The following is a 14,437-nucleotide window of genomic DNA, read 5'->3' on the forward strand; positions in this document are numbered from 1 at the left end:
TTGGCCCAGATTAATTTTTATGCACTATCTTGGGAAAAACAATACAATTTTCCTCATCTCATGACCCATTTCCTTTCCACAAAAGTAAATTAAACTCCCCAAAGTGATCAGCGCTTTATTTTTCCTTCCTTCCATCAAGATTCTGACATTTCTGCTATACCAAGAGCAATCCATTTGCATCGTATTTGCATAATTGATTTGAAACACTCGCGTTTTCTCGGCCTCTGGGGGTGGGGGGAAAAAAGAGCTCTGCATCTTTAAGGCTCCAAACCCGACTGTCTGCTCTCCACGGAAGAGACGCAGGCAGGGCAGGCTCTGCCGCAGAGACTCATCCTATCCTGTCGATAGGGTTCACTTAGCCAAGGTGGAGGATGGGGAAAGAATGGAACTGTCCCAGCTCCTCAATGAGATCAGGGCAAACTATGAAAAGCTCCTCACCAGCAATCAGATAGAGACGGTGCTCTCAACGAGGATCCAGGTAATGATTTCATACAGACAGGCACCTTCCAGGATAAGGAGACAATCCATGTCTACCCAATTCCTGTCCCGGCCTCTCTGAGGTACAGTATTTCCTTTTCCATGCAGCATATACTGGGAAGGAATATATAGGTTTTACAGCACTGGAACCGGGTCAAGAAATGGGGGGTGAGGAGGGGGGGGGCAACAGCGACAAAATAACTGTGGCTGTTAAATTTCCATTCTGTAAATATTGATTGGTGCGTTTGATTTATATGTAAATTATGAGGTGGCTGTCATTGATCAAAACATGGGGGTCAAAAACAATAAAATGGTGCCCTCTATCCTCCTTTTAGACATTCTTCAGGGAGAAAGCATATCAAATACCCTACAAAGTTACTGCCACATCTTTAAAATGGTAAATTTATTAGAATGCACAGTCTAGAGATTAAAATTAAGCAGGATATTTCTAAAAGGTTTGCATCATCTTTTTATGAGCACAGTTTTATACCAGACAGTTATAAATAGGAATGATCTGAGTTTGTGAACATGGCATTCAAAACCAAATGATAGAAATTACAACAATCAAAATTGGTCACGACTCTCCACTAACAGATTTTTGCTTTTGAACTGTGAGAAATGTTTTTTTTTCCCATGCAAAGCTTGCAATATTTTTTAAAGAAGAAAGCCAGCTTGGATCAGACCTAAAACCTAATCTCATATACTTGGTTTTGAAGTGATATCACAGTTAGTAATTAAGGTCAAATAGTTTAAAAATAAAGATTTAGGAATGCAGGATTTTTTTTTTATTAGTCTACCTATCATATCTGAATTCAAGTTCTGTTCCCACTGCCCAAGTATAGCTAAAAGAGAAAGAAAGAGAGAAAGAGAGAAAGAGAAAGAAAGAAAGAAAGAAAGAAAGAAAGAAAGAAAGAAAGAAAGAAAAAGAAAGAAAGAAGGAAGGAAAGAAAGAAAGAAAGAGAAAAGAGAAAGAAGGGAAGAAGGGAAGAAAGGAAGGAAGGAAGGAAGGAAGGAAGGAAGGAAGGAAGGAAGGAAGGGGAGGGAAGAAAGGGAGAGAAGAAAGATCACTAGGAAATGACAGACCTTCATTTCATTAGCAACTCATTTGAGTATGTTATAAATTTATCTTGCGGAAGCATATTTAGTCCTCATAAAGAATGATCAACATTCTAGTTTCCCACTGGTATATCGTCTTAGCTGTTAGAATAGCTCACTCATCTTTTATACAAAAAGAAAAAAATAATAGATGACAACTTTTCTTCACAGGAGTAGGTATACAAGTTTAGTTTACAACGTTGAAAGGAGTAAATTCAAAAAATTAAAAAAATAAAACCAAGACTACAGTTAAGTTTCATTTTGAGCATGTTGTAAGATAAAGACTTTCAGACTATTTTTTTGAAAATAATTTAGAAAGCCAAACTAGAATTCAAGAAAGCCTGAGTATTAAATTCATAAGCCAACGACAATTCAAGAAAGCCTGAGTTTTAAATTATCACAATGACCTGGGTTCAACCCTAATCACAAAATAAATGCAAGCTGTTTTAGTTACCAAATACTATAGAATAAAGCTCCCCCCCCAAAAAAAAAATCACAGTGGCCTAAAATAGCCATTGTGTTCCATCTCATGATTCTATAGTGACCAGGGAGATGTTGGTGCAGTCATCTTTGGGCATTATTGGCCTAGAACACCCAAAGAGGATGGCTCATGTGTTTGGTACCTTGGTAGGGGCTTGCAAGAAAGCTAGCTCAGTTGTCTGACCAAATGAACCTCTTCCTCCCTCCTTCCCTATGTCCCCTCCCTTCTTTCCTTTCCCATTGTCCATCTCTCCCTCTCTTCCTCTCTCTCTCCAGACAGCCTCAGGGTCCCTCTCCATCTGGCCTCTCTTCACGATTTCTCCAACAGGGTATTCAAACTTCTAAAACCATAGCCCAGGGCTGCCAAAAACACAGAAATGGAAGCTGACAGAGCTTCTTGAGGCTTAGCCCTAGAGCTGGTACTGCATCACTTCTGCCACTGCTGGTTAAAGCCAGACTCAGTGTGGAGAGGGATCACACAGGGACAGGAATTTGGGAAGTATAGTTCACTAGATACCATCTTGAAAATCTAGTTAACCACACAAGCTTAGCTACCTGTTCAACACTACTGACCTGCAATTTTTTTATTGTTCTGATATTCTATATTCACTATTATAACCGTATTGGTATGTGCTGTTTGAATGTGTGACTTTGCTCACTAAAAACAAGCAATCCGCCAACCAAAAGAAGCCTATGAATTTCATTCTCTTAAATCTATTCACCGGCTTTTATTTAATTCTAGCTTCCTTCAAACATCATCTATTGTACATTCAAGTTAAACCTTTTACTTTCAAAATGTATTTGATAAGAACATATAAAGTTGTTGCTTCAAAATAATGCAATCAATTTGATACATTGATTACTTGTACTTTTACTTGTACTATTACTTACTTGTACAAATAATGAGAATTCTGGCAACAGATACTTTTTTTAATTCCAACATCAGCATACAAATATTTAAAGCTAGACTAAAGGTATTGCTCAAGTGGTAGAATGCCTGCCTAGTAAGCACAAGGCCCTGAGTTCAAACCTAGTACCACTAAAAAAAAAAAAAAATCAAAGCCAAACATAAAATATTCTGCATGATTTTTAATATGAAAACTTTTAGAAAACAATCTTTACTTTAAAGATGTCATTTTTGTTACTAACCCCAGATACTAAAAATTAAGATGACTTACAAAAACTTGTTTTGGAATAAGTTTTCTAAAGCCAGGCACTGGTGACTCACACCTATAATCTTAGCTACTCATGAGGCTGGGATCTGAGGATTTTGGTTCAAAGCCAGCTTGAAAAGAAAAGTCCTTGAGACTCTTAACTCCAATTAACAACCAGAAAACTGGAAGTGGTGTTATGGCTCAAAGTGGTAGAGTGCTAGTCTTGAGTGAAGGAGCTCAGGGACAGTGCCCAGGACTTAAGTTCAAGACACATGACTGACAAAAAAAAAAAAAGTTTTCTAAACAGTGTGTTATCTTAATAAAGAAATCTACTTAAGAACTTTAATGCAGCCAACTGCCACTGGCTCATGCCGGCAATCCTAGCTACCAGGAGGCTGAGCTCTGAGGATCACGGTTCAAAGCCTGCCCAGACAGGAAAGTCCGTGAGACTCTTATCTCCAATGAATCACCAGAAAATCAGAAGTGATGCTGTGGCTCAAAGTGTTCGAATGCTAACCTTGATCAAAAAAGCTCAGGGACAGCACTCAGGCCTGAGTTCAAGCCCCACTACCTACCAAAAAAAGAAAGAAAGAACTTTAATACCTATAACTTAGTTCTCTCATTTACTAGTAATATATTTTCCACTAGTATAAACTCCTTGTCCATATGCCTGGTGCAGGAATTGATCCATTTTGGATATGTATCTATGTACCTTTCTAAAGCATCCCACAAGAAAATATGTAGGAAAATAAGTTAATTTTTAATCCTTCTTCCTTAACAACCTATAAGTAATAAAAGTTGAGAATCAAGGGTCTAACCAGGCACCAGTAGCACATGCCTGTAATACTAGCTTCTCAGGAATCTGAGATCTGAGGATCACAGTTTGAAGCCAGCCCCATCAGAAAAGTCCAAGAGACTCTTGTCTCCATCTGACCACCAAAAAGCCAGAAGTGGAGCTGTGGCTAGCTAGTCTTGAGCAAAACAAGTTCAAGGACGGTTCACAGGCCCTGAGTCAAACCCCACAACTGGCACAAGTGCATGCACGCATGCACAAACATACATAGACACACACACACTCATACATACACATAGAATCAAAGGTCATAAATTTAGTTCCTGAAAACTGTTCCTTTTCATTAAAAGATATGGGGGTTATTGTTGTTTTGGGCCAGTCCTGAAGCTTGAACTCGGTGCCTGGGCTCTGTCCCTGAGCCTCTCTGTGCTCAGGGATAGTGCTCTACAACTTAAGCCACAGAGCCACTCCGGCTTTTTATGTGGTACTGAGGAATCAAACCCAGGGCTTCATGCATGCTATGCAAGCACTCTACCACTAAGCCACCTTCCCAGCCCACAGGTACTTTTTCATTTTTCATAATTTGTCATATATTTGAAATTTGGGGCTCAGGATTTTTGGTTTTCGGGGAGTAGTGGGGATTGAGACAAACTCTTACACTGGCCTCAAACTCTCCATCTTCCTATGCTGGGATGATAGGTCCATACCACCATCTTTGACAGTACAATTGGCTGGCACACCTAAGTAGTCATTAAAAAATGGGACACATCCATAATCAAACAGTTTACAGTGCTTTCCTATATGTGATTTTTTTCTATAGTTGCTTTTAAACTTTTTTTTTCAAAAATGCCTCATTTTTGTCAGTTGTTATTGTTGACTTTCTTTTAGCTAGAAGAAGATATAAGCAAAAAGATGGACAAAGATGAAGAGGCTTTAAAGGCAGCTCAAGCAGAACTCAAGGAGGCTCGACGCCAGTGGCACCACTTGCAAGTGGAAATTGAGTCTCTGCACGCTGTGGTGAGAAGAACCTCAAAACACCTGGTTCATGGCACCCCTAGATGTTACAAGATTAAGAGGGGTGGGAATGCAGCTTATGGTAGAGCACTTGTACAGCATGCACAAAAAAAGAGGGAAAGGAATATTCATATTCATTCCTTAACACAGAGACTCTGGAAGTCAAGGGCGCAGAGTATGATTCCCCATTCTAGTTCAGTCACCGTTGCATGACAGTGGCTGTTACCAGATGACTCAAGGTTTAGTTTATACCTATAAGAATGAAGTAACACTTGTCCCCTGGGGGTACCCTAATGGGGGGAAAGAGACATCTGTTATCTAGTCTTAACAGTGGGATTTTTTTTATTCATGGCATTGAAGATTCCTAATAGAAAAATATACTGAAGCACTTTCTGAAAATTCCTTTGAGAAGCAGTCTGCTCTGCCTTTCCTATTCACTATATTGTGAATATTTAGTGAAAAGAAATTAATCATGACAAAGGATTGTAGGGAGAGGATGCTATGAAATTATTATGGGACTTCTTTGAAATATAGTAACACAGCTTTTTTTTTGGTATTGAGAATTGAACTCAGGGTGTCATGCATGCTAGGCAAATACTCTACTACTAACCTATACTCCCAGCCTGCTGTTTTTCTTTTTCACTGTTTCTTTTTTTTTTTCCTTCTCAAGACAAGAGTTTTACTAAGTTGCCCAGGAGGATATGGAATGTGTGGTCCTCTACTACCACTTCCTGAGTAGCTGTTATTAGAGGTGTGTGTCACCATGCCCAGCTATAAAATTTTAAAAAAAAACTCTTTTTCTATAAGTGAGATACTATTACTGCAACCTTAAAATATATCTGTGGCCAGGCATGGTGGTACATGCCTGTAATCCCAGTTACTTGTACAGCAGGAGTCAGGAGGCCAGGATACGTAAACCTATCCATCAATAAGCCAGGTGTGGTGATACATGCCTGATGATAAACTATGGAGAAGACTCTAGCAGATAGAAGGGTGTTAGGGGGTTGTTCTCTGGCAAAAACACAAGACACTACCTGAAAGATCAAAGACTAAAAAAGGGGGGCTGAGCCAGGCATCCATGGCTCATGCCTATAATCCTAGCTACTCAGGAGGCTGAGATCTGAGGATCATGGTTCAAAGCCAACCCAGGCAGGAAAGTTCATGAGACTCTTATCTTCAATTAACCACCAGAAAACCAGAAGTGGTGCTGTGGCTCAAGTGGTAGAGCCCTGGCCTTGAGCTAAAGAGCTCAGGGACAGCACCCATGCCCAGAGTTCAATCCCCATGATCAACAAAAAAAGAAGGGGGGATGGTACCATGGCTCAAGTTTTAGAGTACCTGCCTAAAAAGCATAAGGCCATGAGTTCAAACCCCAGTTCTACCAAAAACATTAAACAGTAAGTAAAATATAAAAAAAAATTATAGCTGGGCAGTTGCATGAATAAGGCCCAAGGTTTGATTGCTAGTACCTCAAAAGCAAGTGAACAAATAAAATAGAACATAGATGAATGAAGAGATTGCAGGTCTGATATCAGGGACACATTTGGAGACACATTTGATTTGCTACTGAGGATGTCTCTGAACAGGAAAGGGGCCTTGAAAACTCCCTGCATGCCAGCGAGCAGCACTACCAGATGCAGCTGCAAGACCTCGAAGCAGTGATTGATGGGCTGGAGAAGGAGCTGCAGGAAGTCAGGTGTGGCATCGAAAGGCAGCTTCAAGAGCATGAGATGCTTCTCAACACCAAGATGAGGCTGGAACAGGAAATTGAAACATATCGCCGCCTCCTAGAAAAGGAAGAAATCAGGTACCTAATCCCACAGACAGAGAAGATCATCATTACTGACAAAGTCAGAGAAATCAAATCCATCCTCATGACACTCACTGAACAACTACAACACAGTAGTAAAACAGGTAGAAGGACTGTATCCAGTCTGCTAAAACTAGGAACCCAATAGCCAGAGTTAACTCTTCTAAGTCAGCCATCACAAGATATAAGTGATTCTTCATCATTGCACAAATATCCTTTCCTGATCTTCTCACTTCCCTTGTTGCTCATTTCTTTTTAATTTGTCTCTGTCTTCTATAGATTCTTTGACAAAAATTCAGTCCAGCATTATTTAATTCATTCTCACTGCTAAATACTATTTCTATTGTATGAATGTACGATTTATCCATTCTCCTATTTGTTTCAATTGCTTACTACTGCACTGTGGCTCCTATAACATAATTCTTCCCATTTTCAGATATTATGGTTGTATCCAAGGTGGGAAAAAAGACCCCAAACCAGCCACCAGTAGAGTTGGTTTTCGTTTACCTTCAGGTGAGTTTCTGATGCAGATAAACTAATTCAGAAAGGGAGGTGGTATTTATGGAAATGACCAGGAAATGAAATACCTCAAAGGAGCAAAAAGAAATTACATTTGAATAAAAGTTTAGTATGTGATTTAACTGTGGATAATACTTCAGCACTGAATTTAACATATCATAAATTACTTTTTCACAGCCATTATAAATGAAATATCATTTTCAACAAAACTCCCACAAAAGTTTGAGAATGAAAAGGTGGAGACAGTGACCAAACAGGCAATCTTAAATGGAAACGTTGTGAAGGAGAGCACTGAAGCACATGGCACTATTCAGTAAGTAACTTTTTTTGTTTTTTGTTTTTTTTGGTCGGTCGTGAGGCTTGAACTCTGGGCCTGAGCGCTGTCCCTCAGCTCACTCAAGGCTAGCGCTCTACCACTTCAGCTACAGCACCACTTCCTCAGTAAGCAACTTAAATAAGAGTAAGAGAGGCAAAGAAACTAACTTTACTCTATATTTGTCCCAGGCCAGAAAGTCATTATTTTCTGTTTTCTGGTTTTTTATTTATTTATTTGGGGTTTTTGTTGTTGTTGTTGTTGTTACTGGGGCTTGAATGCAGGGGCTTGAACACAGGACCTAGATGTTGTCCCTTAGCTTTTTGTCTCGAGCCAGATGTTCTACCAATTGAGCCATCACTCTACTTCTGCGTTTTTGGTAAACTGTAGGTAAAAGCCTCATGCCCTTTCCTGACTGGGCTGGCTTCAAACAGTGACCCTCAGATCTCAGCCTCTTGAATATCAAGGATTACAAATGTGAGCCATTAGCACCCAGCACTAAGTAACTATTTTCTTTTTCCTTCTGTGTGTGTGCGCACGTGCGTGTGTGCACATGTTCCTCCCAGGGCTTGAACTCAGTGTGCTGTTCCTGATCAAAGCTCTGTGCTGTTCTTTGCTCAAAGCTTGTGCTCTAACACTTAAGACACAGTTCAACTTCCAGCTTTCTGGAGTTAAGAATCTTATTGACTTTTCTTCCCAGACTGGCTTCAATCCATGATCCTCAGATCTCAGCCTCCTGAGTAGTAAGGAATACAGGCATGAGCCACCAGTACCTGATCAATTAATTGTTTCACATACAGTTTTACTATATTATGATTTTTAAACTGACATAAACCTATACACATTGAAACTCAAGATTTTGAAAGAGTAGGTAACTAATTTACCAGGTTTTTTTCCTAAAAATAGAACCAAAACATGAGAATTTCTGTAGAAATTCCACAGAATTCCTTAGAAATTATAGCCCTATGGTTTTTAATGTCCTGTATGTTGGAAGCAGAGGTGTGGTTCAAGTAGTAGAATGCGGACTTTGAGGAGAAAAGACAAGAAAATGTGACCCTGAGTTCAAGCCCAAGTACTAGCACACATACCTACACACATCCTGTATATCAATTATAAATCCTGTTAACTATAATCATACAAGTTGCTGAATTTCCTTTCATAGATACAGAATATATGTTGTTGTGTCTGTACCTTAATGTGCCCATTCTTCTTCCTATAGAAAGTTGTACTTTTATCATTCCAGGACAGAGAAAGTAGACGAAGTTATTAAAGAATGGGAAGGTTCCTTCTTTAAAGATAACCCTCGATTAAGGAAAAAATCTGTTTCCCTTCGATTCGATCTTCACTTAGCAGCCACGGATGAGGGGTGCTTACAGACTAAACAGGATAATCTGCCAGATATAGAAGTCAGGCTGATCATGAGAAGATCATGCAGTATTCCATCTATTAAACCTCCGTCAGCAACTAACTAACCCAAAGGTAGTCTGGACATGATTTGACATTAGGATGGAGCAAAGAGGACCATGCTGACCCCCCCTTCTGTCCCAAATGTAAGTTATGAAGTATGTATAAATAATGTTATCTCAATGTGTGACTGTGATTCTCTTCAAGAAAACCACACACACACATACACACACACTCTAAAGGATAAAAGTTCTCTGAATTCAGTTATGGATATATTTTTTGGAGATGAGAAGCTTAAAAATAAAATCAGAAATTCAGTAGGGTTTCTATTTTATTTATTCTCCAAATAGTCTTCTTAATCCTTGGGAAATTTTATCAGGGACTGTAAGTATTAATCTGGCATAATTAAATAGGTAGCTCCACTCAGTCGTTAAACACTCGAAGGGAAAAAACTGAGTATGATTAACATTATGTGGAGTCAAGTTGAGTGATTCATCATTAGGCCAAGACCTGTTAAACCTAAACTGTTGTACTTTAGAAGCCATAGGCAGTTATAAGCAATTTTTTAAGGGAAGGCTCACTATTCTCTTAGGATTCTTTTTTTTTTTTTTTTTGTGACAATCACTTAATGTAAGAAGAAGCCAGGCACCAGTGGCTCACACCTATAATCCCAACTACTCAAGAGGCTGAGATCTGAGGATTGTGGTTCAAAGTTAGCCCAGGCAGGAAAGTCTGTGAGACTCTTATCTCCATTTAAATCACAGAAAAAACTGGAAGTGGTGCGGTGGCTTAAGTGGTAGAATGCTAGTCTTGAGCAAAAGGAGCTCAGGGACAGTGCCAGGCCCAGAGTTCTTGCCTCAGGCCTGGCAGAAAAAAAAAAAAAAAAAAAAAAGATCCTCAGAAGAGTTTTACTCCATGAGCAAACTATAGAATATCCCCAAAAGGCTGTTTTGTCAGATACATCCAAAATGATTTTGTAATCAATATCTAACTTCCAGAAGAGTCAGCTTATTGAAAGAACTTTAAATGTTGTATCCTTCCACACAGAAAACAAATATCTTAGGCCCAACTGTATTAAACACAAAGAACAAATTAAAAAGGCAGTTCGTTACTAGAACAGTTACCCAACCTCTCACTATCCCAATTTTACAACTTAAAGTAAAATGTGTAGAGTGTTTTTCTATGAGCCTTAGTAAAATACTATATGAACTATTACAAATATTTCTTGTAATCATTTATGTGAACTAAGATAACAGTATTGTTATCTGTGCTGAGCGTGATTGCAGGACTTCTTTTAAAATTGTTCAAACTGTAATAAATATGGATAGAAAGCATATTTGTTAATAAGCAAAGTACCACAACAAAGTTCTTAAAACTAATTTATTTAATACAAGTATATTTGACCTTAAATAATGAATACCTGTTTAAAAACATTAGAAATTTATAGGCTATTAATTTTTTTCTAAACAGAAAAAAAATGGCTGAGTATAACTCACCATACTTTTTTCTAGCTAAAGTATCATCTAAGGGCTACAATGTTAGCATTTAGTATAGCTGTTACAGTCTCTGTATCTCTATCTCTCTGTCTCTCCCTTCTTTCTCTTCATGTATATGTATATATCAACCAGTCAACATTTAAACTTTCTCTCATTTACTTCATATTCCTTCTGGCCTGGCTTATTCTATTTTGTGAAAAGGAATGGTTTTGTTTCATCAAAGAAACAATAGCATGCTATGTGCTTATTCTTGTATAAATATCTGATGTATAAACATTTCCTTTAGACTGGGGATACAGTGCAGTGATAGAATACGCATCTAGCCGGTCCTAGGTTTGATTTTTTTTTTTAATTCATGTAACATTACTTAAATGTTATAAACTGTATAAAAGCTTTAAGAAATACAATCATATAAGCTACTGGACTGAAGTTACCATACTAAGCAACAATGATTATGATTTTAAAAAACTATCTACTATAATCTATCACAGTGTTACAACCTTAGTATTGGGTATTATGAATGTAACCGCCTGTTACAGTAATCCCACTGTGCTACTAATGTGAGTGTAATCTACATTTCAAATACAGTACTTGAATTTAAAACAAATTTTTATTTGCTCTGAGACATTAAAAAAATGGAATATGAATTTATCAGAGTAAATGATACCACCACAATAAAAGAAGAAAAAAAGAAATTGAAACATGAACTCCAAAGCTGCCTTGTATTTCAGTGGATACATAGTACTTTTTAGTGCAAAGATTTCTCTGTATGATTAAGCTAAACAGAGTTAGTTAACTTTGCCAGGGATCAATTTACAATATGCTAGGCACTGGTGATTCACACCTGTAATCCTAGCTACTCAGGAGGATGAGACATGAGGATGGTGGTTTTAAACCAGCCCAGGAAAGGAGACTCTATCGCCAATTAACTACCAAAGAGTTGGCTCAAGTAGTAGAACACTAGCCTTGGGCAAAAGATAGTGATAGCACTAAGGCTCTAAGTTCAAGCCCCAGGATGGGCACCAGGAAAAAAAAAAAAAGTTGCAGAAAACAGGTACCTGTGTCCTTAAAACTTTTTCATTAATAAGATCCCCCTCAGACTTATTGTCTCCCTTGGGAATGTAAATAACATCAGAATGATGCAAGATGATTGGGGAAAGCCCAAAGAATATGCATATCTGTAGGAAAGTAAAGTTGATTTCCTCAGATAGACCTGAGCCTGAAGCTGATGGTCCTTACACAATGAACCTGGGGTTTCTCATGTACCCATTCTGCTAAATAAAATTAATACAAACATCTCACCTAATTAGATGTGTTAAAATTGTTTTCTGCGATGATTTTGTGAACTTGGTAGGCACCAAGGCCACAGCACACTGTATCACAGCTCGGCATCCTGGGTTGAGGTTCTGCACTCTGGGAATCTCCCTGGGTTTGAACCTGTGGCAGTTCTGTGTCAGTTCCTGGCATTTCCTGGCAGTTCCAGTCACATTCAAATGTGGCTGGAACATGTAGATGCAGTGGCCCATGGGGAAGGAAAATCTTAAATGGGGATTCCCACAACAAAATGCATATATACATCACTCATATTATCAATATGTGAACTCACTAATGGAGAGAAATCCCCTCCCCACACTTCAAGGTCTTGGGAAAGCTATCAGAACTTGAAGAACTAAAAGGGCTAGGAAAGGGCAGAGGCAGAATGTTTGGTTCCCTGCTGGCAACTCTTTTAAAAATAATGTGGTATCTTTGGCATCTGATCTCCAGGCCCGATGCTGTCCAAGGGCCTTAAACCCATATCAACAAAAGGTGCTGGCATGGTAAGACATACCTGCCTTCCCAGCTACCATGGGAAGCATAAAATAGGATGACTGCAGTCCAGGCTTGGACCTGGGCAAAAAAGACCCTATCTCAAACATAACCAGTGTGGAGAAGGGGGAGAGGTAATGACTGGATGTAGAGCGCCTACCTAGCAAAAACAAACCCCAGTTACAAAAAAAAAAAAGTCTTCAAGTTAAAAAAAAAAAAAGCAGCCACATGTGGTAGGTGGTGCGTATAATTCAGTGGTACAGCATGAGCTTGATATGTAAGGAGCCCAGAGGTCAATCCCTAGAGCGATGGGGGAGGGGAAAGCTGGTGAACAAGTATATCAAAAAATACATATTTGTCTCCCCCCCATAGCTCCTTACCACTGCTCCATTGGGATCTCCTTTCTCTTTTCACAATTTTTGTGCTGCATGCCACAGTGTGCTTTGTTCTTCCCATCTAATACCTGCAATTTGTCTTCCCAGAACTGCCTAGACATAAAACAGCATCTTCCCAGAACTGCACTTATCCAGTCCCCACTCAATTCCATAATCCCACCATCCTCAAAGCAGAAGAAACCAGGCAGAAATTGCTAGGCAAAGGTCGAGTAAAAAGATACTGGAAGCCCGGTGTTGGTGGCTGACACCTGCAATCCTAGCTACTCAGCAGGCTGAGATCTGAGGGTTGCAGTTCCAAGATAGCCCACGCAGGAAAATCTATGAGATTCTCATCCCCAATTAACCACCAAAAAGCTGGAATTGGAGCTTTGCCTCAAGTTGCAGAGCACTAGCCTTGAGAGAGAAAACAAAAAATATGCAAGGACAGCATCCAGGCCCTGAGTTAAAGGGCGAGCATTAAAAAAAAAAAAAATTCTCTTTTAAAGACAATGGATCCTTTTTCTGCTTATCCTACACCCTTTACATGTTTTTATATTTAAAAACCAACTCTATGTACATTATCTGACATACCACTCAGTCTGTCCATTATCATTTGGCAACCTCCCCTTTAGTCCTCCTTTCAATATGTTCTTTGATTTTACTAATCTCTACTCATTAGTACAAAAATAATGAGATGGAACCAGTGGCTCACATCTATAGTCTTAGCTATTGAAGAAGCTGGGATCAGAGGATCACGGTTAGAAGCGAACCTGGGCAGAAAAATCTTTGAAATTACGTCCCTAAAGAATACCAGCAAGGGCTGGGAAGGTGGCTCAGTGGTAGAGTGCTTGCCTTGCATACCTAAGGCCCTGGGTTCAATTCCTCAGCACCACATAAGCAAAAAGAAAAAAGCTGGAAGTGGCATTGTGGCTCAAGTGGTAGAGCACTAGCCTTGAGCTGAAGAGCTGAGGGACAGCGGCCAGGCCCAGAGTTCAGACCCCATGACTGGACCACCCCTTCCCCCCCAAAAAAAAGAACACCAGCAAGCAGGGCACTGGTGGCTTACACCTGTAATCCTAGCTACTCAGGAGGCAGAGATCTGAGGATTGTGGTTCAAAGCCAGTCCAGGTAGAAAAGTCCGTGAGACTCTCATCTCCAACTAACCACCAGAAAACTGCAAGTGGTACTGTAGCTCAAGTGGTAGAGTGCTCACCTTAAGCTGAAGAGCTGAGGGACAACGTCCAGGCCCAGAATTCAAGCCCCATGAACAACAACAAAAATAAAGAACACTAGCAAAAAAAAACAACCAGGGCTAGAGGCATGTGGTAGAGTACTAGCATAAGCTAGCTGAGAGCAAGGTACTGAATTCAAGCCACAGTACCATCAAAAATGCATGTATAATACCTACACATACATATTTATGTGTGTATATATACATATGTATGTATGTATGTATGTATGACTAAACACAGTATTATATGTCCCTGGTTTCACAGACTTGTGGTGATGCCCCAGTTCCTACTGGCACAACCAGGAATGTGATCTTAAAGGCATCCCCCCAATTCCATTCATCTCTGTACATGTCAACACTGTTCATTCTCCCTCCACAATGGCCCACATCAGTCAGGTGTTCATATATTCCATATAGTCATCCAGAGTAGCTAGGATTAGTGAAAAGATCCCCGGGATAGTCCAAGAAACC

General features: G+C 39.4%; 1 protein-coding gene across 2 annotated transcripts; it reads left to right on the top strand.

Moving 5' to 3' along the window:
- Nucleotides 1–302: 302 nt before the first annotated feature.
- Nucleotides 303–11,861, top strand: Krt222 (keratin 222). 2 transcript variants are annotated; one of them, XM_070028067.1, is made up of 6 exons: nt 303–478; nt 4,888–5,016; nt 6,600–6,820; nt 7,260–7,336; nt 7,520–7,655; nt 8,899–11,861. In XM_070028067.1, the coding sequence occupies exons 1-6, from the start codon at nt 383–385 to the stop codon at nt 9,125–9,127; spliced, it is 888 nt and encodes a 295-aa protein (XP_069884168.1). In that variant the 5' UTR covers nt 303–382; the 3' UTR covers nt 9,128–11,861. The 2 variants fall into 2 exon arrangements, with proteins under 2 accessions (XP_069884168.1, XP_069884169.1); XM_070028068.1 differs by having other exon boundaries at nt 336–560.
- Nucleotides 11,862–14,437: the final 2,576 nt, after the last annotated feature.

Source organism: Dipodomys merriami, unplaced genomic scaffold (genome assembly GCF_024711535.1).
Source record: "Dipodomys merriami isolate MVZ:Mamm:240054 unplaced genomic scaffold, mDipMer1.0.p SCAF_19, whole genome shotgun sequence".
Lineage (NCBI taxonomy): Eukaryota > Metazoa > Chordata > Mammalia > Rodentia > Heteromyidae > Dipodomys > Dipodomys merriami.